Source organism: Rhinichthys klamathensis, unplaced genomic scaffold (assembly GCF_029890125.1).
Source record: "Rhinichthys klamathensis goyatoka isolate OS25496 unplaced genomic scaffold, OSU_Roscu_1.1 h1tg000275l_1, whole genome shotgun sequence".
Classification (NCBI taxonomy): domain Eukaryota; kingdom Metazoa; phylum Chordata; class Actinopteri; order Cypriniformes; family Leuciscidae; genus Rhinichthys; species Rhinichthys klamathensis.
In genome coordinates, this window is record NW_026606794.1 from 3259616 (window position 1) to 3284900 (window position 25285).

The window sequence follows — 25285 nt, forward strand, 5'->3', positions numbered from 1 at the left end:
TTACAGATTCTACAAGAGCTATGTAAACTTATGAGCAGTGTTGGTGAAAACCTTACAATATTCCGTTACTTGCTAAAAAGTAACTAATTGCTTTACTTAGTTACTTTTTATGGAAATGATTGCATTATGTTACGTTTGCATTACTTGTTCTCACCTGGGCTGGAAAGAAAAAGTAACAAAAGTTAAATGTTTTGTCAAAAGGCCCTTTCACACCAAAAGTGAAACGAATAAGCCTCGGGCTGAAGCAAACCCATGTTCTCTCCTGTGAACTATGAATATATGACGCAGAATAAAATTCAATGCTCTTACTTCAGCAAAATAAATCAATTAAATGCAAATGTGATGTGTCATTTTTAATTATTGGTATGGTTGAATTGGATCATCAAATGTCAGCAGCAAAGACTAATAAATTAAGATTAAATACAGTACGTTAAGTATTTTGTATTATGTAAAATATTTCATTACTGCAGGTTTGCATAATATTCTGAGTTTGTATTTCACTATTCTTATTAATTTTAAGGAATACTCAATCTGTTTTTGTGCAACTGAGATGGGTAAATACATGCTCACGTACAGTCTAGAACTACAATACCCGTCATGTTTACACAGCGCACACAACGCCTCTGCACTTACTCCTGAATCCCGATTTCTCTCAAAATGGGGATAGAAGAGCTTGTCAACAAATGTGACAAAGTAACTTTGGCACAAACTTGATTCTACATGCTGTAAATTCATCTGAAACTGTAAACAACCCAGACTTAAATTTGAGAAATTGCTGCGTGCAAAACACGAATTTTGAATTGTACCATAGGGCCTTTCGAATAAAATGCATTAAAGTTTGGCTCAACCCACTTTCCTGGGTTCCTTGGAGAGAGATAGAAGAGAGCTTAGCAGGCAAACCAGACATTCTGTTCTCTGGGTTGAACAGCAAAAAATGTATGCAAGCCTTTGGTCCAAAAGGCCAACACAACAGTTAACATTAAACCGAAGGAAAAATGCATTCATAACTCTTATATTTGGCACACCCATACACCTATCTGGTATAATAATAATAATGAATGCATGTTAACCTTTCAAGAACTGTGTGAGCGGTATGGAACAGAACCCTCTTCCCTCTTTTTGTATCTGCACCTCAGGTCGGCTATGAAGGCCTACGGGGTGCCTTGGGGAAAACTGCTCACCACACATCCGATCATTGCTTGGTTTGAAATGTCCCCTTCCAGACACTTGATCTTATGGTTGTACTGGAAAGTCTAAGAAAAACGCTTAGCCATATTGCGGACAATAGGAAAGAGACCTTGAACTAGAGGAGATAATCATGGATTGGGGAAGAGTATGGGGCTATATTTTTTTCACCTCATCTAGGAATCCTATTCACCAACTGATTAATTGCAACTTAAGTCACAAAAAATATTGGGCGCCACTTAAAAGACATTGTTTTGACTTCTACTTTAAAAATTTTGGACTGAGCCTTATCAAAAACTATTGACTCACTTTTCTATACTGCTGAACCCCCACTGAAAGACAATTCTATTTTGGCTAATGCTGGCTCCCACCACACACCCTGGATATTTACAAGTGGTTGACAACTCCAGGACATTATAATGTTGGAAATATCCATGGCTCGGGTGAATTTTGCACAAATCTCTACATTAAAGATCGGGACTATAGCTGCTGAGAAGATTTCCAAGTATATTGCACATAACAATGACCAGGACTCAGAGTAAATACCCTACCACCTTATCTGTTTTTTTTGTATTCCTGTAATTTATTTTTCATAATTCCTGTGACTTTGTTTTTTGTTAATAATAAAGTAACTCTGATATTATGTTGTAAATCTATAAGTAATACATTACTTCACTAGTTACTTGAAAAGTAATCTGATTACGTAACTTGTGTTACTGGTAATGCATTACCCCCAACACTGCTTATGAGCACAAGTGTATAGCCATACTTGGTTCAAGATCCTCGTCCAGCTCTTCATCTTCCGTTTCAATGTCTTCTGTGTCCTCTTCATCGTCGGAGCCTTCCTCATCAATCCAGTATCCTGGCAGCAGGCCTGCAGCATCATAGGAGTTACAAAGAGGCCCAACGATGTGCGTGATAAAAGACTCCTGCAGCTTTGCTAACTGTGGTGCCGAGCGGTCCATGAAAGGACTGATGGGTAATCCTAGAGTGGCTTCCTCGTCACCCTATAAAGACAGAAATGCAAAAACGCACAAATGTTGAACTCATGTTGCCGCAGTTGAAGTTGTGTAATAAAGTGAATGGGACATACCTGCTCATAAAACTCATTGACGATACCCTCTGTCCATTTGAGGTGAAGGCTGCGGTCTTTGGCTGGCCCATTGATATCTGCCAGCTTAATGCACACTTGGCACACTAACAACCTGTCATTTTCATTAGTCCAGTCAATGCCTGGACTATTCACGTCATTAACCTGAATAAAGAGAAATATCAATCAGGGGATTAACCACAAGGAAACACCATTTTCTGCAGTAGGCAGGTAATAGGCTTTATGCCGAGCGTCACGTGACCAAACCGGAAAACAGGTCTCATTGCATCCGCTTGTCAGAGAAAGTGTTAACGGCCGTAAGAACTAACTACGATATCTATGGATTTTTAAGGTAATCAGCTAACCTACTAAGTTCACGTTGTTATTGGTGTTTTATGCCATTTAAATATCTAAACGTTAGTGTGAAGAAGAAAAATAAAAAAACTTTTAAATATCAATCTGCACATGCGACATTGGTTATGCTCATTTTTGCTTGCTCCTTTTAAGTTATCTTGAGTAAAACCGCAAAAAAATTCATGAAGCACATACAAAAGACCTGAATCGGAAGCGATGTGATCTGTTTTCCGGCTTGGTCACGTGACGCTCGGCATAAAGCCTATTAAGATTTTTCATGTTTTTGAAAAAAGTCTAAACCTCACCAAGGCTGCATTTATTTAATCAAAAATACAGTAAAAAAAAGTAATATTGTTAAATATTATTACAATTTAAAATTATTATTTAAAATTATTTGAATATATTTTATTTTATCCCTGTGATGACAGAGCTGAATTGTCAGCAGCCATTGATCCAGTTTTCAGTGTCACATGATCTTTCTGAAATCTCTTTTATGTTGATTTAGTGCTAAAGAAACATTTCTTCTTATAATCATTTTTGAAAAGATTTTGCTTAAAGGGGTCATATAATGGTACATGCACTTTTTCAAGTTGGTTGTACTGAAATGTGTGTTGGCAGTGCCTGTACACAACCATCATATAATGATAAAAATCCATCCAGTGGTTTTGTTTTAATCTCCTTATATGTTTTCCCCTGCCTCAAATCGAGCCGTTCGACCGTGTGACGTCACACGGTCGGACGCCCCTCCCGCGATTGTTGATTGACAGCCGGGTTTCAACACAGAACCGCCCTCGCTCGTGAGCCAGCTGTCAATCATAGTCTGAGCGGACCGGCGCGATCATTGTTGATATGCTGGAGCACTGTCTATGAGCAGAATGGCGTCTAAGCGATTGTGGTGTTCTGTTCTTGGGTGTAATAACGAACACAGTCATTTTAATGTTCCCAAATCCGAACCGCTGAAGACGCAGTGGCTGTGTTTGTTTTCGAAGGGAATATTCCCCACGAGCAACGTCAATGCTCTCATGTTTGCGCGAATCATTTCACACACCAGACTGCTTTATAAACGAGTGTCAGTATAAAGCTGGTTTTGCTAAGAAGCTTCCTGAATAAAGGATCGGTACCAGCTATTCGTGTTCCTGCTGAACCTCTAGAACAACTGAAGTGAGTGTAACGTTTTATTATCCTTTATATTAATATTTATATCTTTGCAAATCGCTTGCACGCTTCACGATGAATGAGTCTAAGGTTTACACTCAGGGTACATTACGGCATGTTTTCTATGTACGACGTTCTCAATATAATTCATAATCCCACGTCTATAATGAACAACGCGTTATGGTTATTGTGTTATTGTGTTACAAACGTGTACGCACAGAACAGAGGGGCGGAGTGAGCGCAGCTCATGATCATTTAAAGGCATATGCACTGAAACAGCGTGCTGAAAACAGAGCTGTTTTTGACCAGGTAAAATAACTGTTTTCTTACAATACTAATGAGAATTTTTAATTAAAGTATATTACAAACTTTTAATTTAGACCCTAAAGAATCATATTAGCTTGTACAAAAATGGCATTATATGACCCCTTTAATATTTTTGTGTAAACCATGTTACACTACCGTTCAAAAGCTTGGATTAAAAAAAAGAAAAATAATACTTACTTAATACTTTTATTCAGCAAGGATGCATTAAATTGATCAAAAGTGACAGTAAAGATATTCAAAATTGTACAAAATGTTTCTATAAAAAAAAAACAACTTTCTATTCAAAGTATCCAGAAAAAAAAGCATCATGGTTTCCACAAAATATTAAGAAGCAAAACCTGTTCCCTTTCGTAGTCACTCCGAGTTACGTCGGATGACGGAGAATGGGGGTTTCGCCAGAAAGCCTATCATCTTCGAGTATTAAAAAACGAGCCTATGGCAATGAAATGCCATGGGTCTGCGGAATTTGCATAATGTATCTCCGCCCCACCGCGTGGGTATTTAAGGAGAGACACCTGCAACAGCAGATCATGTTTTCGCTTAGGAGCCAAGAGCATCTCTTCACTCCACAAGCCAAATCCTGAGTTTTCTCAGTGACTACATCTCTTCGAGACGAGCGAACTCTCCGGTGTTGGTGTGACGGCGGTATCCAGCGAGTTTCACATTGCCTGCGAGCTGAGCAGTGGTCTGCCAGTCTGTGTGTTCTCCCTGGTCGCTTCAACATCCGCGGAGTTTTTCCTCTCACTAAAGAGCTGCACGCAGCACGTCTTTTTAAAGACGCGTCTTTCTAAAGACGATCTGCCCGTGTTTTTCTGAGTGTGGTATTCTGATAGATTCAGCTGATGGGCGCGAGCGCTGTTTTGAGTGTTTGGGCTTTGATCGCGCTCAGACAGCGCTCGTGGGTGTGTCACGTTCTCTCACTGGGAACGTGACCATCGCAATGTAACGGTCGAGACTCGATGAGCTCAATGAGTGAGAGTCCCCTCATCCACACCCCGATCTATTTTTCTCCACGTGAGATAATACTTCGGCTGGTGGCCAGGGTGACCTAAGACGGCAGGTTTGGAACTAAACCGACGAAAAATTCCTCGGTCCACACCCCGTCTTTCACATTGCAACCTGCGTGGTCCCAGGTGAGTTCGCTGGCCCGCTGGCTCATTCGGTCCCCCGGCTGATGAAATCATGTATCACCGCATCACAAGGTGAGCTGGAGTCCTCTAGAGATGATGGCTCGTCTGTGCTGCCGTCCTCGGATGTGCTAGCCTAACGAGTTTGATCCAGAGTGCACAGCTATGCTTCCCGGGTGATTGGTTTTTGGGGGTGGCGAACCCAAATCCATTCTACCCGGACGTGCATGAAGAGATCATGAGATCGTGGAAGTCTCCTTGACTTTTCGCGACTGCTCAGTGGCCTCTTCCGCCTTCTCTGCCCTTGCAGAGGCCGCGGCCTAGGGTGCACTGGGGTTCCCCCTGTGGAGTGTTCTGTGGCAACACTTATGTGTCCCCACAGCGCCTCCACCTGGCGTGGCGACTCTTAAGCACCCCTCCAATGCCTGTAGGTTCTTGTCTACTCCGGTGGCGGGGACCTATAGAGCTGCGGGGCAGGCTGCCACCTCACTGCGTGTTATTGCCATCCTCCTGGGTGTTCAATGACATGCACGAGGGTAGGGCTGATTCAGGGCTCATCCTTGAGCTGCCTGCCGTCACCGACCTTGCTCTCCGAGCGACGTAGGTGACCGCACGCTCCCTGAGTCAGGTGATGTCCACATAGGTGGTCAGACACCTCTGGCTAACCTGGTTGATGTGCGCGAGGCTAAGTGATTTCGTTTCCTCAACTCCCCCATATCCCAGGCTGGCCTCTTCGGCGGCGCGGTCGAGGACTCTGCCCAACAGTTCTTGGCCGCCCAGAAGTGGACTGTGGCTATTTTGTCTGACCCCGCGGCTTTGCTGCCTCCAGCTGCCGGCTCAGACGCCTCAGTCCGCTTGCTGCCGAATGCGCCCTCCTGCGACTTCCGCCCCCTCCCGCCCGGCCCCCAGCAGCTCCGGGCCGCGCCGTGGAGGTGGTCGCAGGAAGGCGCCCCTGCCCGTACCGGTCCCGCAGCCCCGCCAAGGCCAGGCTTGCGGCGCTCCCGTTACGGGCAGCTCAGATGTGGGTTGCAGTTCTTCAGGGAGTGGTTGCAGGGCCACTCCTTCCCCCGGTGGAGGGAGAATCTTTTCTAAACCAAAGAGCTGCATCCCATCTCTGAGCCCTCAGAGGGCCGGACGACAGTGCGCGACGCTCTCGGGCCTTGCCGCTCTCGTCCCCCTCTGTCTCTGAGGGCGCGGATGACAGTGTGTGCCGTCTCCGGACCACACCACTCTCGTCCCCCTCTGTCGCCAGACCCCTGGCAGAGCAGACCCCCGTGGAACGCTGGTCCTTCCCTGGTCTCCTCTGTCAGGACGCGGAGCATGACCGTGCCCCCGCACCGGGCCGCTATGCCACCCACGCCTGGGCCGGTCACTCCGCTTCGCTGCCCCTCCGGGGGGACGTCTGTCGTTCGGATGTTTCCGCTGGTTCAGTTCTTGGGAGCTTGGTTAGAGCTTCCCTACCTGTCCCGCTGGGTCGCCCGAACTATCAGGCTCGGCTATGTGATCAAATTCGCACGGTCTCCTCCCCGCTTCAGGGGAGTCCGTTTACTTTGGTCGGTGGCAATGCCCCGGTTGCCACCCTGCTGGCGAAGGGTGCAATCGAGACTGTCCCTCCAGCTGAAATGAGGTCAGGGTTTTACAGCCCGTACTTCATTGTCCCCAAGAAGACCGGTGGGTTACGGCCAATCCTGGATCTGCGCGTCTTGAGCCGCTCCCTTCACAGGCTGCCGTTCAGGATGCTCACGACCAAACGCATTTTCGAATGCGTGCGGCCACAGGATTGGTTTGCAGCGATAGACCTGAAGGACGCCTACTTTCATGTCTCCATTTTACCTCGACACAGACCGTTTCTTCGGTTTGCTTTCGAGGGGCAGGCATACCAGTACGCAGTTCTCCCATTCGGGTTGGCTCTGTCTCCTCGCGTCTTTACGAAGGTCGTCGAGGCAGCCCTTGTTCCCCTGCGCGAACACGGGGGTCGCATCCTGAATTACCTCGACGACTGGCTAATATTAGCTCACTCTCGAGTCCAGGTTTGCGAACACAGAGACCTAGTGCTCCGGCACCTAGCCCGTCTGGGCCTTCGGGTCAACTGGGAGAAGAGCAAACTTTGCCCCGTGCAGAGGATCTCTTTTCTCGGTATGGAGATAGACTCGGTCGCCATGTCCACGCAGCTTACGAGCGAGCGCGCACACTCACTGCTGACTTGTCTTCGACAGTTCGAGGGCAAGAGTGCGGTCCCACTGAAACTTTTTCAGAGGCTCCTGGGGCATATGGCATCCGCAGCCGCGGCAACGCCACTCGGATTGCTTCATATGAGACCGCTTCAGCTGTGGCTTCGCGATCGGGTCCCGAGGTGGGCATGGCATCGCGGTACGCTCAGAGTTCCAATAACTCCGACCTGCCGTCAGTCCTTCACCTCGTGGCGGAACCTCAGCTTTCTACGGGCCGGAGTTCCCCTAGAACGAGTTTCCAGGCATGTTGTTGTCTCCACAGATGCCTCTGCCACGGGCTGGGGCGCCATGTGCAATGGACATGCAGCCGCGGGCTCCTGGACAGGACCCCAGCGCCTCATGCATGTCAATTGCCTCGAGTTGCTGGCAGTACGCCTTGCCCTGCACCGCTTCCACGCGCTGCTCCAGGGTCAACACGTACTTGTCCGTCCGGACAATACCGCGACAGTAGCGTACATCAACCATCAGGGTGGTCTGCGCTCTCGCCGTATGCCGCAACTCGCACGCCACCTCCTCTTATGGAGTCAGAAGCACCTGAGGTCCCTTCGTGCTATTACATTCCAGGAGAGCGGAACCTTGCAGCCGACGAGTTGTCACGGCTCCGGCCAACCTCTGGCGAATGGCGACTCCATCCCCAGTCGGTCCAGCTGATATGGGACCAGTTCGGGGACGCACAGATATATCTGTTTGCCTCCCACGACTCATCCCATTGCGCCCTGTATTACTCCCTGTCCGAGGGTACGCTCTGCACGGATGCACTGGCGCACAGCTGGCCGCAGGGCCTACGCAAATATGCGTTTCCCCCAGTGAGCCTTCTCGCACGGACTCTGTGCAAGATCAAGGAGGACGAGGAGCAGGTCATATTGGTCGCCCCATACTGGCCCACCAAGACCTGGTTCTCCGAACTGATACTCCTCGCGACAGCACCTCCTTGGCCAATTCCTCTGAGGAAGGACCTCCTTTCTCAGAGACGGGGCACCCTATGGCACCCTCGTCCCGATCTTTGGAGACTCCACGTGTGGCTCCTGGACGGGACGAGGCAGGTTTGAGTACCCTGCCACCTTCGGGCCGGCCTGCTCTCACGTGATCCTGAGACCCCGGCCTGGATATGTGCCCAAGGTTCCCACCACTCCCTTCCGGGACCAGGTGGTGAACCTGCAAGCGCTGCCCCTGGAGGAGGCAGACCCAGCCTTGGCACTGCTCTGTCCAGTACGCGCCCTCCGTGCTTACGTAGACAGGACGCAGTGTTTCAGGACCTCAGACCAGCTCTTTGTCTGTTATGGTGGGAAGCTGAAGGGAAAGGCTCTCTCCAAGCAAAGGTTATCCTATAAGGATAGTGGACGCCATTGCTTTGGCATACCAGCAGCAAGGTCGACCGTGCCCCCTTGGTGTGACCGCCCACTCCACCCGGAGTGTGGCGTCCTCTTGGGCTTTAGCGCGTGGCGCCTCGCTAACAGACATCTGCAGAGCTGCAGGCTGGGCGACACCCAACACATTCGCCAGATTTTACAATCTCCGAGTGGAGCCAGTCTCCGCCCATGTACTGTCTTTTTCAAGCTAACATGGGAGCCGTTAGGTGTCTCGCTTGCTCGCCATTCCAATCCACGGACTGGATACGTGCGATATTTCCTCAGGTAGCCTTCCTCTCTGAAGCCCTGAGTTCCTCCAGCACTGTTGACGCTGGCGCCAGTGTCTATTGCCTGTGCGTCGGCTAGGTGCGTCCGTGTGCATGGTTCCTCCTCTGAGTAACCCCCACATGTGTATTTCTACTGTAAGCCTCTTTGAGCATGTGTCTTTCCCTCAGCAAGCCACCTTGCCACTCCTGGAGTTGAAAGTTGCCACCCCACGGGCTGGTCACTCCAGTGTTCCTCCATATGAAGCCCCCTCGGCCATATGTGTATTCTTAAGTCCTCCCTATGGGTAGGCATGCTGTGGCATTTCTCCCCTGAGATATGCTTCCCAGTGTACCTTGGTATTCCTGTGTTAAGTAGGACTCCTTTGTCCGTGCCTATATCACGACAGGGAGGTCAGACTTCGCAGGGCACTGGAAGACAGCTGTGAAGGTGGCGTGATTACACGGGGACCCCCATTCTCCGTCATCCGACGTAACTCGGAGTGACTACGAAAGGGAACGTCTCGGTTACGGATGTAACCCTCGTTCCCTGAGTAGGGAACGGAGACGTTACGTCTCCCTGCCACTTCCGCTGTACCGCTGGGTAGACGCCTGAGTTCAGTCTCGGCTCCTCAGCGAAGACATGATCTGCTGTTGCAGGTGTCTCTCCTTAAATACCCACGCGGTGGGGCGGAGATACATTATGCAAATTCCGCAGACCCATGGCATTTCATTGCCATAGGCTCGTTTTTTAATACTCGAAGATGATAGGCTTTCTGGCGAAACCCCCATTCTCCGTCATCCGACGTAACGTCTCCGTTCCCTACTCAGGGAACGAGGGTTACATCCGTAACCGAGACGTTTTCCACATTGATAATAATAACAACTGCTATTAATTAATTGAGCTCCCATAATAATTGATAATAAATGAGCACAAGTCTGTTCATGTTGATTTTTCCTGTTTTTGACTGCTTAAAGGTGCATTGCGCAAGTCTCTGAGTTTTTGCAGAACTATGCCCCCTCTGGCGACAAGCGAAACTGCAACCAGAGGTGTGCACGCTCATGGACCCAAGGGGGTAATCCATCAGCCGGAAACTGAAGTCTCCCCGGGGGCCGCCATTGGCTAGCAAGCCTGCCCTTCACCTGCTGTTAGCATTCCATTGACTCCCATTCATTTTGGAGCCACTTTGACAGCGAATAACTTTACATCTGAGGCGTTTAAAGACTCCATTTGTCCATTGTTTATTTCTAAAGAAACACGACAATGTATAAATGGCTCCATTACCTTGTATCTTACGTTATGGCCCCGTAGAAGCAGTTTTTGTAAAAAATAGGCTAACGATTGCGTCACAACACGCGGCTCTCTGTCGCACAGTAGAGAAATTACCGTATAGAGAGAAGTAGAAGCTCGCGCACAATCGGGGGGACGTGGAGGCATAAAGTCAAGGGAGAAGCCCATAGAGAGTTGTAAAGTTGATCCTGCTACGAGCTCATGGACAGCTAATACTCACGATCTCCGACTCTGCAAGATTCGGAAGGGAATGATTCAGATTCCTCTTGGCACAGCTACTAGAAGACGTACAACTGTGAGACAGGTTGCTCACGTCACATCTACATCATCCAGCTCAGTTTTGAGTCTGCGCAGTTCGCTTGGCAATCAGGAAGTCAGTGCTTCTAATTGACTTCACTTTTCTCCGTTGAAGTCTATGGGGTCGCTGTGTCCATTTCTTTTACTGTCTATGCATGGACCACACGCATACGCATGCTTGCACGAGCACAAGCTGTTCATAACCAAAGGAGCATCAGCCACACAAATCTTTTGTTTACAGTCATACTGTCTTCAGAGGTAATAAAGTTATAAATCTGCAAGTCATTTTAAATATATGAAAGGAAAGGCATTTGAGTAAATGACACACTTATGTGTGAGGGGAAAACGGGGGTAGTAGAAAACTTCGGTTTTTGTTTCCATCTATCTCCATGTTGAACTGTTTTATGTGTTTACTGTATGATAGAGCAGACCGGAGATCTCTCCATTTGTTGAAAGTCTTATTCCGACGCCTGTCTGACTCCAATTTGGCCCTTTTGGTGGCACTAGACAAAAGTTTTCTTTTCTTTGTCTTACGTGGAGTTTGCGTTGGGGTTTGGAATGAACTACAAGCCGGTCTCTTAGAATCCATCTTCTACTTTTGTCGAAAGTTGACTAAAGTTTTGTCGCTCGAGTTGTCTTCGCTGATACGGAGAATGGCGGCGAATACACAAACCTGCCAGACATAGCCAGGTGAGTGTGAACGCGCATGACGTCACGCCCAGTCTCAAATTCCGTCCCGAATCCCTCTTATTTATTTTACTGTACAGGATTATAGAGGCAATCGCAATGATCAGAGAAGGGCTCATTCAGACCATCAAGCAATTGTTTAAGCATGTATGGGTTAGAAAAACGGGTATTTTTAACATGAAATGTTGCGCAATGCACCTTTAATGACCATAGTTCAATTTACACTACTGACTAGAGGATGCAAGATGTATGGCAGCCAAAGCATTATTCGCAAAAATAAAATTACCATTAATACCAAAAGTGGAATAACAGAAATAGTTTCACTCTGTTACTCTGACCATCTGTTTTTTGAACACAAGGATGTTTTCTGTTTCTGTATCCAATACATTACCGTAGTTTGCAAGTGAAACAATGTTTGTTTCATTCGACTAGCTGAGGCCTTTCCAATGACAGATGACTATCTGATCTGTATGATGATTTACCACAACGTGAATTGTATTTATTGGTTTTGGCCCACAACAAGCTGTTGTGCTCGTTACTAATTATTGATATTGATACCATATCGGTGCACCCCTACTACCTACCTTAGAATTAAACTCTGCAAGGAAGTCAAAGTGCTTCTTCAGGTCTGTAGCGAGGATGGCCTCGATCACAAGGAACCGAAAGCGCTTAAACTCAACATGGTCCAAGCTGCACAGGAAGTTGAACTCAGGCTGGGAAAGAAACAGGCTCCAGGCAGAAGCTGCATGGTGGTTCTCCAAAACCGAACGGTCATTATACAACACCGCCTGTGTGAGAGAGAGTGTGTGTGTGTGTGTGGTGAGATGGAAACAGGGAAAGAAAGAGAGAAGAAGAGAGTAACAGCGTGCATGAGTCGAGAAGTTCCATGCACTGATTACAAAATCATATGCTTCTGATAAAAGATGGGCTGGCTTCACTTCTTGACACAACAGTGTGAAAACTCGGTAACCAAAACTGTGTTCATAAGCTATTCAGAACAAATTTAACTACAAAATCCATTGTTCTTTTAAACTGCAAAAAAAAAAGAAAAAAAGTTATTTTACTAACCTGAGGAGCGTTAGTGGCTACGAGAAAGGCATTTGTGCGACCAGGGTGATCATAGTCATGCATAGCAGCTGCTACATATAGTGCCATGAGTTCCAGCGCAGGGACATTCCAGGCCAGACAGCCGTAACTGTCATCCGAAAACGAGGAGCTTTTGGACGTGGCATATGCCACCCTACCTGGGGAAATTCCACTGTCCGAATCTAATAAAAACAAAAAATTACCATGTAAAACCAGTGATGAAACACTATTACACATTCATTCCAGACTGAAAACTAGATTTCAAAATGAATTTCCTTTGCTGTATAAGATCACATTTAACAGTTTAAATTATTAGTGTTTTTAAAGATTATATTTAAGTGAGTTTTAGATGACAGCAAAAGTAATCTATGGAAAAACCAGGGGAAATGGGCATGTGCAATATTGGCCAAATATATCCAATATAGACCGATACCCTGAAAAAAAAAAAAAACATATAGCTAAATGACTATAAATATAGTACTATATATAAACTATATGAAATATGTTCAGCAAATGAAAAAATAAAAAAACTTGCCAAAAAAAGAAACAGGTCAGTTTATTCTTTGTTTATAATCAAGCATGTTTTCTGTGTTGCTAATTCAAAATTGGAGTGCATAGGCCTTAAACATCACTAATGAAATAAGAGAATCAAACATGCCAAGAGGCTGCAATTAAGCCGACATTTTACAGCAAACCAAATACTCTGAAATCATACTCCACCATCTCTTTCCCAAAGATTTTGGAATATTTTGTAATTCTGTACTTGAGCCAGCTAGTGAAGTCACTGGTCTCGGTGTGATTCAACACCTCTGCTTGCCAGAGATGGCTGCTACGTGGAACAGCAGCAGAGTGAGTCAGAGTGAACTCCATTTGAGAAATTACAAGGGCCATCAGCAGACTTAAAATAAGCCCCGGACATGCTGAGCCAGCAGCCACCTCAGATCTCAATCGCAACAGACGATTTCTAATCGGACAGCATTTGCGCCGCTGGCTGGAATAACGAAGACCGAGCAACGGTCTCTAATTTATTTCTGATGGATCAGGAGCTATGCTAAATAGAATTAGAGACATAACTGAGGAAACAGATGCTCTAACCTGAATCTGTCCATCGTGTACTCTATATTAAAGTTTCATCCAGTACCTTATCCAAGGGCACAATGATGGTAGACCATGAATCTGTCATTGTGGGATTTGAATCAACAACCTTTCAGATACCAGTCCACTATACCACCCCGCCTCAGTAACGCTCACATACCTCAGTTTCTTGATGGCAAAACTGTAATGGAGTATGAGAGCATAGTTGTACCTGTATCACTTCCTGTGACATGCTCATTATGGATCTGCTGAAATCCTGGGATTGGCTGGGTGGTAAGATACCACACTGCATGAAGGACGTCGGTGGCATGGACCCGGTTGTGATCTGAGTGGAGAGCAGATAAAATAACACATTAACGCTTCGCTGGAATAATTTCCAACCGTTCTCAGTTTCACATGACACAAATCTGCACTGTGGTCCAATTTGAGAAATACTGGAACAATTCTAACCCAGTTTTCAAGTTTAACTTTAACAAGATTTTTTTTTTCTCACAGGGGATATCACGATAGCCGTTCTCCAGAGCGCAAAAGTACGTCATGAATTCCCGCACAGGGATTTTGAAGATTTCGAACAGACCGGTGTCCTGGAACAAAGTGTACGCCACCTGAGAGAATGTAACAAACAGAACTTCATTAAGACAAGACAAGCAGTGAGCCATTGAGTCCCTGCAGATTCATGTTTATTGGCACGCAGTACTGAGAGAGACCACTAGCATTACATCCGGCTAAATCTACGAAATGCCATTCACATCAGATCAGACAATAAAAGTGTGTAATTGGTTGGATTTAACGAAACGGGAATGGTTTTAATTATCTAAAAGAGAACCATGTTTTCCACCAAAGTGATGAAAAAACTCTCAATTTGACTAAGGCTGATTTCCAGAACTCAGGCATTTCATTATCTTCATCATGTCAATAGGATTTCTTAATGCTCGGCTTAATATTTTGAATTACAAAGCACTAACATAGCTGAGAATCCTGCCAGTCTTCCCTCCCGTAATGTCCATCAGCTCAAAGATCTGGAAGTTCCAGGTGTTGATCTTTTCCATGAGTGCTTCATGCTCCACCAGCATAGAGTCCAACCTGAACTCCTCATTTCCCTGCCAGAGATCAATCACAGTCAGCAGACAGAAGGTAGAAGGTTTTGCAGTAATCTCAGCTTAGTCTTACAGATAATGTCATGTCTGGCCACTTTTCCAGAGATAACAACGAAAATATTTTACTAAGTCAGCTAAATTTATGTTGTCCTCACACGCTCTTAATGTAGACCCCTTTGAGCAGAACAATAAGCCGAGGATTTGAGGAGAGATCCACTCAAGAGCCACAGCTATAAATCCAGCAACCACATAACAATGCAAAAGTATGGGAATGCAAATAAGCACTCTTCTTCTAAACTCAACTCGGCTTGTTCAACAGCTGGCCACTTTAACAACTGCCAGATTGGCCAATAAAAGGAGCGGGAGAGCGGTGGAATCGAGATGAGGGCATTTGAGGTTACGTGAAAGAAAAGCTCTTCTCTTGTGGGGCTTTCTAAGGCGAAACAGCACTTAATAAATTAAAATTACTTGTCCACAAGCAACACTGGATCTTGATTTCAGTTCCTGAGGCAATGTTTTAGACATTAATATAATGAAACCATGTGGGGATAAAGTGCAGTTCACCGTGTGTGCGCTTTACCTCAGAGTCCAATGAGGTCTGCTCTGTACTGGAGGTCTGTTCCTCTTCCTCGGTCTGGCTATTTAGCTTTTCCTCCGCTGTGTCTGGAGTCCTTTCCTCCTGAGACTCAGCCTCCACGCTCTCCTCTCGGATCAGGTTTTCCCCACCATACTCTGCTCCTTCAGCTAAACAAGCAAGCAAAAGCATCATTTTGAGTGTTAAACCAAAGGATGGACACAGGAATGACTATACTCCTATATATTCCTGAAATAGCTTAATAACTTTACCTGAGCGTGTTCTTTGCATCTCATTGGCTGTTGGGTGATGGCCCTCACCCATTTCCACATTGGCCACACCTTTCAGCATCTGTCGGCCACAACTAAAGAAAATACAATTAATTATTTCTCTTATAAGGTGCAGCTTCATTGGTCTACTCGTCAGAGAGAATAGGGAAAGGGTTCTAGAAGTTACAGTACCTGGTGCACAAGGGGGCCGAGACCTGACCTCGATACGGTTGCTGGAAATCAGGTGAGCTCAGCATGTAGCCCAGCGGTTTGTGCAGGTTGACACTAGGCTTGGTGAGGAAATCAGCAGTGTCTGGGAACTCCACCGGAGAGCGTGTGACTAGAGACGAGCCGGAAGCAGCAGAGAGACTGTGACTCGGGGAACTGACGGGGCTCAGGCTGGGAGAAGCACCTATATATATTAGAAAATCTACTAAGTTATCCAAAAAAAAGTAGTAGTAATATATATATATATAAGTAAGTAATATATATATAAGTAAGAAATACACAAAAATAATCAGATACACTGCTATGATGAACATATATGTCCATTTCAGAATCAAAATCATTTTGATATTTTTGTGGGCTTTAAGTCAAGGTGGTGTAATTGTACAGAGACTGCTAAAGGTCTGTAAAGGTCTCATTAACATACTGAAACATACTGAAATTCTTGAAAAAGAAATGTTGGCAATAATCTACTATCATTGCTTGTCTGTCTAATTAAATAAATGATGCGTAATCAACATACTGTACAGGTAGCCATTTTGTTTACCTGCAACAAAACAAGTACAAAGGACCCTCATGCATGTGTGTTTGGGTCATTATACATTTATAAACCTTAAAAAATAGGATTGATTTTTTTTTTTTTTTTTTACTTAAGGGTTACACCACATACTATTAAAACTATTTAGATTGACTTATCTGTAGAATACATAAATGTACACAATACATTATAATATAAACTTGACCTTGGCTCAGGTTCGTTCGTTCGTTCGTTCGTTCGTTCGTTTATTCATTTATATAGCACCTTACAGACTACCACTGTAGTTCCAAAGTGCTGTACATCACAATAAGAAGAAACCAGCAAACATGTAGACATACAAAACATACAGAAAACATCCAAGTACACTGTACTAAAAACCCAAAGAATACAGATGCGATTTTAGGCGGCCCTTAAAAACATTTAAATTTATGGAGGATCTAACATCCAACGGTAACTTATTCCACAATCTAGGACCCGCGACAGAGAAAGCACGTTCACCTTTCATTTTAAGACGTACACGGGGAACAGTTAATAAAAACTTCTTTGCTGATCTTAATCTTGCACCCGCATTGTAGGGCTTAATAAGCTCAGCTAAATATTCTGGCGCCATTCCATGTAGTGCTTTAAAAACATATAGCAGAATCTTATACTGTATCCTATAATGTACTGGTAACCAGCCTAAGGAAGATAAGAAGGGAGTAACATGGTCTGTTTTCCTACCATTCATCAACAACCTTGCGGCTGCATTTTGTACAAGCTGTAAGCGGGCAATATGCGTTTGACAGGTCCCAACGTAAAGTGCACTGCAATAGTCAGGTGTTGCATAGTAAGTACTAAGTTTTCTTTTTTAAAACATCTGACATCCTTGTTTGTCATTTGCCAACATAAGGATATAGCTGTTGCAGTAAAGCCTAGTAAAGACTAATCTCAAATATTTTTTTGTACAAAAAAATGATATGAAGGGAAGGTTATTTCACTCTTGATTGGTGCTGACCTGGTCTTCTGGATACAGTGTGGCCGTAGGAGAGGGTGACAGAGGACGATCTCTGTTTAGGTATAGTCAGCAAGTTGCTGTTGGGCCCATTAGAAACACAACTCTGGCTGTAAGACAAAAAAAAGTATAGAAGTCAAGTCACCTATGTTTATGCCCAGTGGTAAGTATGGGGAAAAATCTTTGCAATTAATTTTAACATTGCAAAATGTGTTAAACAAAGCTGAGATTACTACACTTTCATTGAGAGCTGAAAGGACAATTAAGTGATTTAATAAATCGAAATATTTAATAATTATGCAAGGGACAAGTGATGTCAATTTACGTTAGATGAAGTTTCTTTTAGGGATTCTAAAACCAGCTGCTGACTAATTTCTTTTTAACACTGCCACCTTGAGGACAAGCAGTAAAATTACAGAAAGCACATTGTCCTAATAAAATCTTAAAACTATTGCCTTATACAAACATTTCATTATATTATAATCACATTTGGTGACGACTACCAATTCACATATACAAATGCACTTGTGTTCCTGTCCTCGTCCGCCCTAGAGGAGTACAGAGAGTGCACTAAGGTCTGTAAAGAGTGTAGTCGTGAGGCCTGACCTGCTGAGCTCAGAGAGAGATCTCTTTCCACTGGTTCGTTCCCAGCGTGAGGAGGCAGACTCCATTGGGGGCAGAGAAGAAGAGGCTGAACTGCGCCTCAGCTGAGGGGTAGGGAGACTGTTCCTGCTGCTCAGACCCTGAAAGTACACAGTCGTTTAGTAAGTACTCAATAAGCAGACGTGACTTACAGTACACCTGCTACAGAGAAAATCCCTTTGGAGCTACCTAGGGAACAACTGTGCTCAAGGGCACAACAGTAATGGCTCATGGATTACTACTTGCAGGGATCGAACCAGCAACCATCCTAATGTCCCATGGTATTGCGCAGTTAGCCCTAAGTTAAGGCAATATTTCAAAACACTCTTCTAAATTATTACTGTGAAACATAACTACAATTCAAAATAACAGTTTTTTATTTGAATTTGTTTTGAAATGTAACTCATTCCTGTGATGGAAAAGCTTCTGAAAACATTACTCCAGTCTTCAGAGTCACATTATCCTTCAGAAAAAGAAATAAATAAATAAAAATAATTGTAGAACCAGTGAATTTTTCTTCTTCTTCAGGATTCTTTGAAGAAAAGACAGCTAAAAGGGCAGCATTTATTTGAAATTGAAATAATTTGAAATATAATTTTTTTTCAGTGACCTTTCTAAATAAAAGTATTCATTTCTTAAAAAAAAAACAATATGGGTTTTCAGCTGACATTACATTTTTTAATTTAATGGTATCAATAGATACTGGATATATAATGGCCGATATTCGAAATTTAATTGTGGATACTAATTTCCCATATTTTCTCACACTAAAAGGACTATTTTAAATGCATTAACGATGTAACACTATAAAGTGCAAATCTCATAATGAACATCCATTTATTATATAGTACATTATAATGTGATACCTAAAAGCATTTAAAACAACTGATTTTACTTTTTAGTATTTCAAATGTAATTTATTTGGAAAAAACAGTAAAAAAAAAAAATATATATATATATTTTTTTTTTTTATAGTCTTTTTGTCAGCCAATACATGCCTTAACATGTATCTAATTATCAGCTTACTAGTATTGGCCATAATACCAGTGCATAGAAAAATACATTCAATTATAAAATCATTATAATTAGGGGCCAAGTACCAAAGATGCACAGGCACCTCTTGTTATTGTTAGTGTTCTTATTTATTAATTATAATCATTATACGTTTATATCTAAATATGTAACTATTGGCCCTTGAGCAGCTTCAATATAGAAGCTACATTCTGATTCACTTTTCCAAAAGTGTAGCTTGACATGAACTACTTCAAATTATGAGTAACTTGTAGTTTCAGAATCTCTTCCCCACACTGCTGCTCACCTACCTTCAGTGGCTTTCTCTCTAATCTCTCTGAGGGGTCTTCTATCTCAGCACAGGGGTAGAAGCCAGGGAAGGGTGTGAAGGGGTTGACCCGTGGACGGCAGGACCCAGAGAAAGTTCCCATGAGGCTGCTGACGCTGCGCAGTGAGGAGAGGACGTGGGGTGAGAGAGAATGGTCCATCAGCAGGTCTGAGACCAGGTTCCTGGCCTCATTTATCACAGATAGATCCACGCCATTCCCACTCACTGCACCCTAAGCACACACAGAGCACATATTACAACATCCATAGAATGCAAAAATTAAGCAGCAAAAATTTACCTCACACTTATCTGTTTATGGGACTTATACTGCCTCCTTGTGGTAATTTAGAGGTACAGTGAGATTTCAAACATTGACATTTGGGAAAGTTTTTTCGGTCACACTTTAGATTACAGTCCAATTCTTACTATTAACTTTGACTTTTCCCTCAATAAACTCCTCATTACTGTTTATTAATAGTTAGTAAGGTAGTTGTTAAGTTTAGGAAGAAGTTTTTAGAAGAAGGCATTAATGTGTGCTTTATAAGTACTATACACAGCCAATATCCTACAAATATGCATGCAAATAAGCAACTAGTTAATGAGAATTGGACCCTAAACTAAAGTGTTAAAAAAAAAATTCCATACATCGCATTCAGGCTGCACATTTGATCAATTCATGCATTCCCTGGAAATCAAACCCATGACTCTAGCCTCATGCTTTACCGTTTAAACAAAATAGGCCATCCCACTGCTCCAGACTTGTGCGAGTAGTAACTGTAGCAAAGAATGACTCATTCCCGGAGCCATCCATTTGATAAATCTAGCCAAGTAGTTTTTGATGATATACACTCAGCGGAAAAAAGGAACCGTTCATAATGATATTACAGGAAGAACTCTGGGTGTATTTATAAACTCAGCTAGTTTTAATCCATCTTCGGCCTTGTGCGTACATGCTGAGCTCATTTTATTGATTGTATTTAATTCAAACCTACATAATTTTTTTTGAAGGGGGTGGTTCTGATGAAAGTAATAAAGTAGAGTGGAGGCACTGCTGCGACCTGCGCGTGTGTGCGCGTGCTCACACGTGTGTGGTAAAAGTGCACAGCGAGCACTTCCTCCAGGCATTGACGTCATTTGGCAAGCTTTATGTGAGCCAGGATGAGGGTTATCCACTCGCAGGTCAGCCGCAGTAATGAGCGGCAGGCAGATGGAGGGGCTACAGGCCCCAGCATGCTAACAGGCTACAAACGGTCCTCAGATGGACGATATAAGGGTCTTTCAGACAGAAAGAGACTGAGAGGAGATGCTGGCTGACTACACAGTCAGATTACACTCTTATTCCTGACTTTACATCAGTGCTATTGTAGTATCATTGATGAGACGCTATAGTTTTAATGAATTTTTTAATAAGATTTTCAGTTTTCATTGTAATTTCAATTAGTTAGTTTGTCATTTTTACAAGTTTTAGGTTTTTTTTAAGTATGTCTATATAGTTTTTATTTTAGTATTTTTTTTTTCAGTTTATCAAGTTAATCTGAATGAAAATCAACTAGCTGAAATAAAATATATTTTTTATATTTTATTTCAAGTAATTTTTTATGGTTTTGGTTGCAAGTATAATAATTATCCTGCAGTACAAAAAAACATAAAATAAAACTTGCACACAAATAATAATATGTTTAATAATGTAAAACAATATGTGTGTGTGTGTGTGTGTGTGTGTGTGTAAATACACAGATTAGTTAGAAGCTAAAAATGAGCAGTACTGACCTGATATTGCGGCTTGTACCATTGTTTCAGGTCCCAGTCCCACAGGATCATCTAAAAGGACAAAAAACAAAGGCTCTTTAAAAGCACATTTCTTTCACGACTGCCACGCTGCACAAAACCAATGGAAAGTTAAGACAAAGAAGCAGTTAAATGAGTTATTTTTATGTTGCTGAAGTTCCTATAAGCATTTAAAAAATAAACACTCTTCTAAGTATTGGTTTGTACAACCGTTTGATGTGGGAGTGAAAATTGTCAACACCTGAGCAACGTTTTTTTGTGAGCAGAAACCTGCTAAACGAAAACCTTTCTGGCGCTTGCAAAGAAAAAAAGAAAAGAAAACCACTCTAACCACAATGAGACGTCAACAATAGCGCTCACAGATCTTATCTAGCCAAACTACGTCATTTGACTGCATTTCTACGTTATCTGTCTCACAGGCTCAGAGGAAAGCCACCCAACAGAGGCCAAGTCCCACAACACTATCACCGAGATAGGTCACAGACTCTGCCTGTTTTCTGCTATCATGAAGTAGCTAAGCCACTTTTACAGTTACACTGTAAAACAAACCTCATTCTTTGAAAATTGAACGAATCCACACACCAAACATAGAGGCCCAAACTTCAAAGCAAACTTGCACAACAAGTCACAATATTTTTTAGAAGCAACAATACAATGCGAAACAAAACACACACTTCACACACTAAATAGACATTTGATAAAATGTGATTTCATTATGCATTGCATACAGCAAAATATAACTTTTTTCATTTAGCAAATTTAGGGAAAATGAGACATTTCAGGCTAGGTGATAAAAATAAAATAAAAGGTTAATTTATTTTTCCAATATCAATATTTTGTTTAAAATGTCTATGAATGTATAACATAATGTATATTTTAGATTCTATCACTAATACATTTTAAATAAGTTTTTGGCCACTTTTTGAAAATCACGTATAGCTTTTTTGCAGTTCAGTTCTATATTCCTGCAAGGTGACAAATTAATTTTTAAAAGGACATATTCCATGCAGTTGTAGCCTCATAATAATTGAAAGACTTCATGTATAATACTTTGACAAGAATTGTTGTTTAAGATTAAGGGATTTATAACCCATTTATTTTTACATTTCTGCAACAATGAGTCTGGTTTACTTCCGTTTACAACAATAAAGAGAGATAAAGTCCTTTCTTTCGGGATATGGAAAACTTTTCAGGGTAGCCTACGTTGGCAAAAAATATTTTAACAACCAAGCAAGCACAAATGAACAAGAGTTCAGGCTCATTATCAAATCAGCGGCATGTCACACACACACAGTCTTAAAATAATCAGTCAAGCAGAGTTCGAGAGAGTTCTCGGCCAACAACGGCTCATGTGAGCGGTCGCCATGTTAAACTCGGAAAGTCACTGTAACTGAATGGCAGAGCAGTGTTTGACCACATGGGGGAGCACTGGTGACATGTGAGAGAAGAGGCTCAGGCGAAGCAGAAGTGCCTGCACCTGCGCTGGCCGTGTCATGTGTCACTTCCAGCAGCTCTAATCTTTAAAACCAGCACTCAAAGCTGTCCAAAAGACATGGCCACAGACTCTTACTTATCCGACACGCACGAGGCTCAGAGAGCAACAGAAGGAATTGATGGAAACACTCACATGTGAGACTGCAAACTGAGTGAATAATAATAAAGAAAAAATTACAACAACATACGAATCCACATCAAGACACAGATGAAGATTCATTTGAGTTTAAATGACTCGATTCCATATATGATGTCAACACAGTGTATGGCCTTTTGCTCTCAACTGAGATGTTTCACTGATCAGACAGAGATGATCACTTGTTAGCTGTCAGCATCTGCTTAACACCATCAGACATTTAGTATGGCAAATAAGCACTGCCATGGCAACCTGACAGAGGCCAGCAAACAATAGCACAAACGTCATGGCAACCATGATGGCGGGAGATAGATGGAGGAGAGATGTTTCAGAAAAAGCCAAGGAGTCTAACACTCTCTCACATGCAGAGTTTTGAGGGTCAAAAATGGCCACTGGTCAGATACGTTTCCATCAAATCATGTGGCATAGAGCTTGTTATCTACACAAACATAGGCTCAAACCCTCTGAACGCCCCACAATGTCACAGAGTTACTTACATCAAATCTCTCTACTTTTGTTCTTTACGGTCTGTTGAACTAGTAAACTTCACAGACGTAACAGAGATTACCAGAACAATAAAGGTGGGGTTGGTTTCATAACCGTTTCCTTGAATTTGTTACAAAATTTGGATCCCGGTGCGCCTGGTATTAACAATTAAGATCTGTTTTCGTGAAGTGAACAGCACTAAATAAGGATGTAAATGGGGTTCAAAACATTTTGTGAGGCAATCACTCAAACCACATTCGTACATTTGTGATTGCACTACAAATACATGCATTTTCAACTAATTCGTCCTGATATATTACTGTTCAAAAGTATGAGGTCATTAAGATATCTTGAAAAAGGAATTAATTACTTTTAAGGATGCATTCAATTGATCAAAATAATAGTAAAGACTTTTACATTGTTACAAAAAAATCTATTTCAAATAAATGCTACTTTCTTTTAAAAAGACACCAGTATTATGTTTTCCACAAAAATATTAAGCAGCATAACCATTTTCAAAATTCATTATAAATAATAATAATAATAAATGTTTCTTGAGCACCAAATCAGCATATCAGAATGATTTCTGAAGGATCATGTGACACTGAACACTGGAGTAATAATGCTAAAATTCAGCTTTGCCATCACAGGAATAAATTACACAGTTGTGATGAACATAGGAGACATTCCAAAATCTTACAGAACCCAAACCTTTGAATAGTGTTTTGTCCCAGACAACAGTGAAAGACTGCCTACATACCTGTCAATCAAAGACAGCAAAACAAGTTTTTTTCACCAGGTGCATGCAGCTTTAAAAGAAAAGAACATTTTGAAAAGTGCACGAACCCGTACACACACACAACTTCACGAGACTAAAGACGGATGTTGACGTGACACACATGAAGCACAGCTAAAATTCACTTAATACAGATACTCCTGTATTCCACTTAAAACATGTTTGTTTTTAGATTAAAATGCATGTACATTTGAGAGGAACACCATGCAGATTTTCCTTCTACACTCTGACGTAGTCAGTGATGTATGTAAGTCATGAAATCCCCTTGTAATCTGATCACAAGTGGTTACAGGAGGCACACTTGAAATGCAACTACCAGGTGTAAACACCTGTAAATAGTAAAAGAATAATGTCTTACCTTCACTACATGTTAGTGTGCAATCTCAACCACTATTAAAAAAAAACAAAAAAGTTTTCCAAAATATTTTGAAAGGTAAAAAGTAGTTTTTTTTTTTACAAATACAATTCATGAATATTGTTAAGTCATATTAGGGTTACACCATTTGACAACTTAGCCTTAATACAAATCTAAAGTCAAATTATATTAAATGTTTTTCAAAGAAGTCTCTTATGCTCACAAAGTTTTCCTTCATTAGATAAAATACAGTAAAAAGGATAATATTGTGAAATATTATTATTATTACAATATAAATTGACATATATTTTATTTAAAAAATTTTACAATGCAATTTATTCATGTGATGGCAAAGCTGAATTTTCAACATTATTACGCCAGTCTTCAGTGTCACATGATCCTTTAGAAATCATTCTACTGTATGCTGATTTGGTGCTCAAGAAACATTTATAATAATTACCACTGTTGAAAAAAACACTGTTGTTTTTGAGGAACCTGTGATAAAAAAAAATCAGGATTATTTGAAGAATTGCAAATTCAATAGAACAGCACATTTAAAATTGAATTGTTTTGTAAAAAAAATTAAATAGTCTTTGCTGTCATGTTTGATCAATTTAATGCAGCCTTGCAGAATAAAACTAATTATTTTTTTAAAACAAAAATCTTACTGCCCCCAAACTTTTGAACGGTAGTATCATTTTTTTTCTTTTAATGAAAGTTTTGTTCTTCTTTAGAATCTTACAATGGTTACACCCAATATAGTTTAACAAGCAAAATTGAATTTTTAATTCTGAAGCTGAAAACATGTTCATCATATCAGATGTCTATTTAAGTCACTGTCAGCATGAATTGCATTTAACACATTTTAACTGAACTGATTTAGACCAAAAAAAATCATCACCACATCACTGACAGCATGTACGTGTACAAATACACTCGATTAATCAGACCCTGCAGGCAAAAAGAGTGAGTGCTGTTTTTTTGTTTTTTTTACAGATAACCCGCAGGTGCATTGTGG

General features: G+C 42.3%; 1 protein-coding gene across 1 annotated transcript in view; it reads right to left on the reverse strand.

The window, feature by feature from the left end:
- The window catches only part of pde3b (phosphodiesterase 3B), a 59704-nt gene that overhangs the window by 2052 nt on the left and 32367 nt on the right, over nucleotides 1-25285 (reverse strand). The window contains exons 2-15 of the mRNA XM_056268614.1: nucleotides 20983-21033; nucleotides 19196-19444; nucleotides 17838-17974; nucleotides 17235-17341; nucleotides 15670-15889; nucleotides 15481-15572; nucleotides 15215-15378; nucleotides 14503-14637; nucleotides 14031-14142; nucleotides 13749-13862; nucleotides 12425-12624; nucleotides 11941-12144; nucleotides 2279-2440; nucleotides 1955-2192 (exon numbers count right to left, since the gene is read on the reverse strand). Of these exons, the coding sequence (XP_056124589.1) occupies nucleotides 1955-2192; nucleotides 2279-2440; nucleotides 11941-12144; nucleotides 12425-12624; nucleotides 13749-13862; nucleotides 14031-14142; nucleotides 14503-14637; nucleotides 15215-15378; nucleotides 15481-15572; nucleotides 15670-15889; nucleotides 17235-17341; nucleotides 17838-17974; nucleotides 19196-19444; nucleotides 20983-21033 (2185 nt within the window). The remainder of the gene's footprint in view (nucleotides 1-1954; nucleotides 2193-2278; nucleotides 2441-11940; nucleotides 12145-12424; nucleotides 12625-13748; nucleotides 13863-14030; nucleotides 14143-14502; nucleotides 14638-15214; nucleotides 15379-15480; nucleotides 15573-15669; nucleotides 15890-17234; nucleotides 17342-17837; nucleotides 17975-19195; nucleotides 19445-20982; nucleotides 21034-25285) is intronic.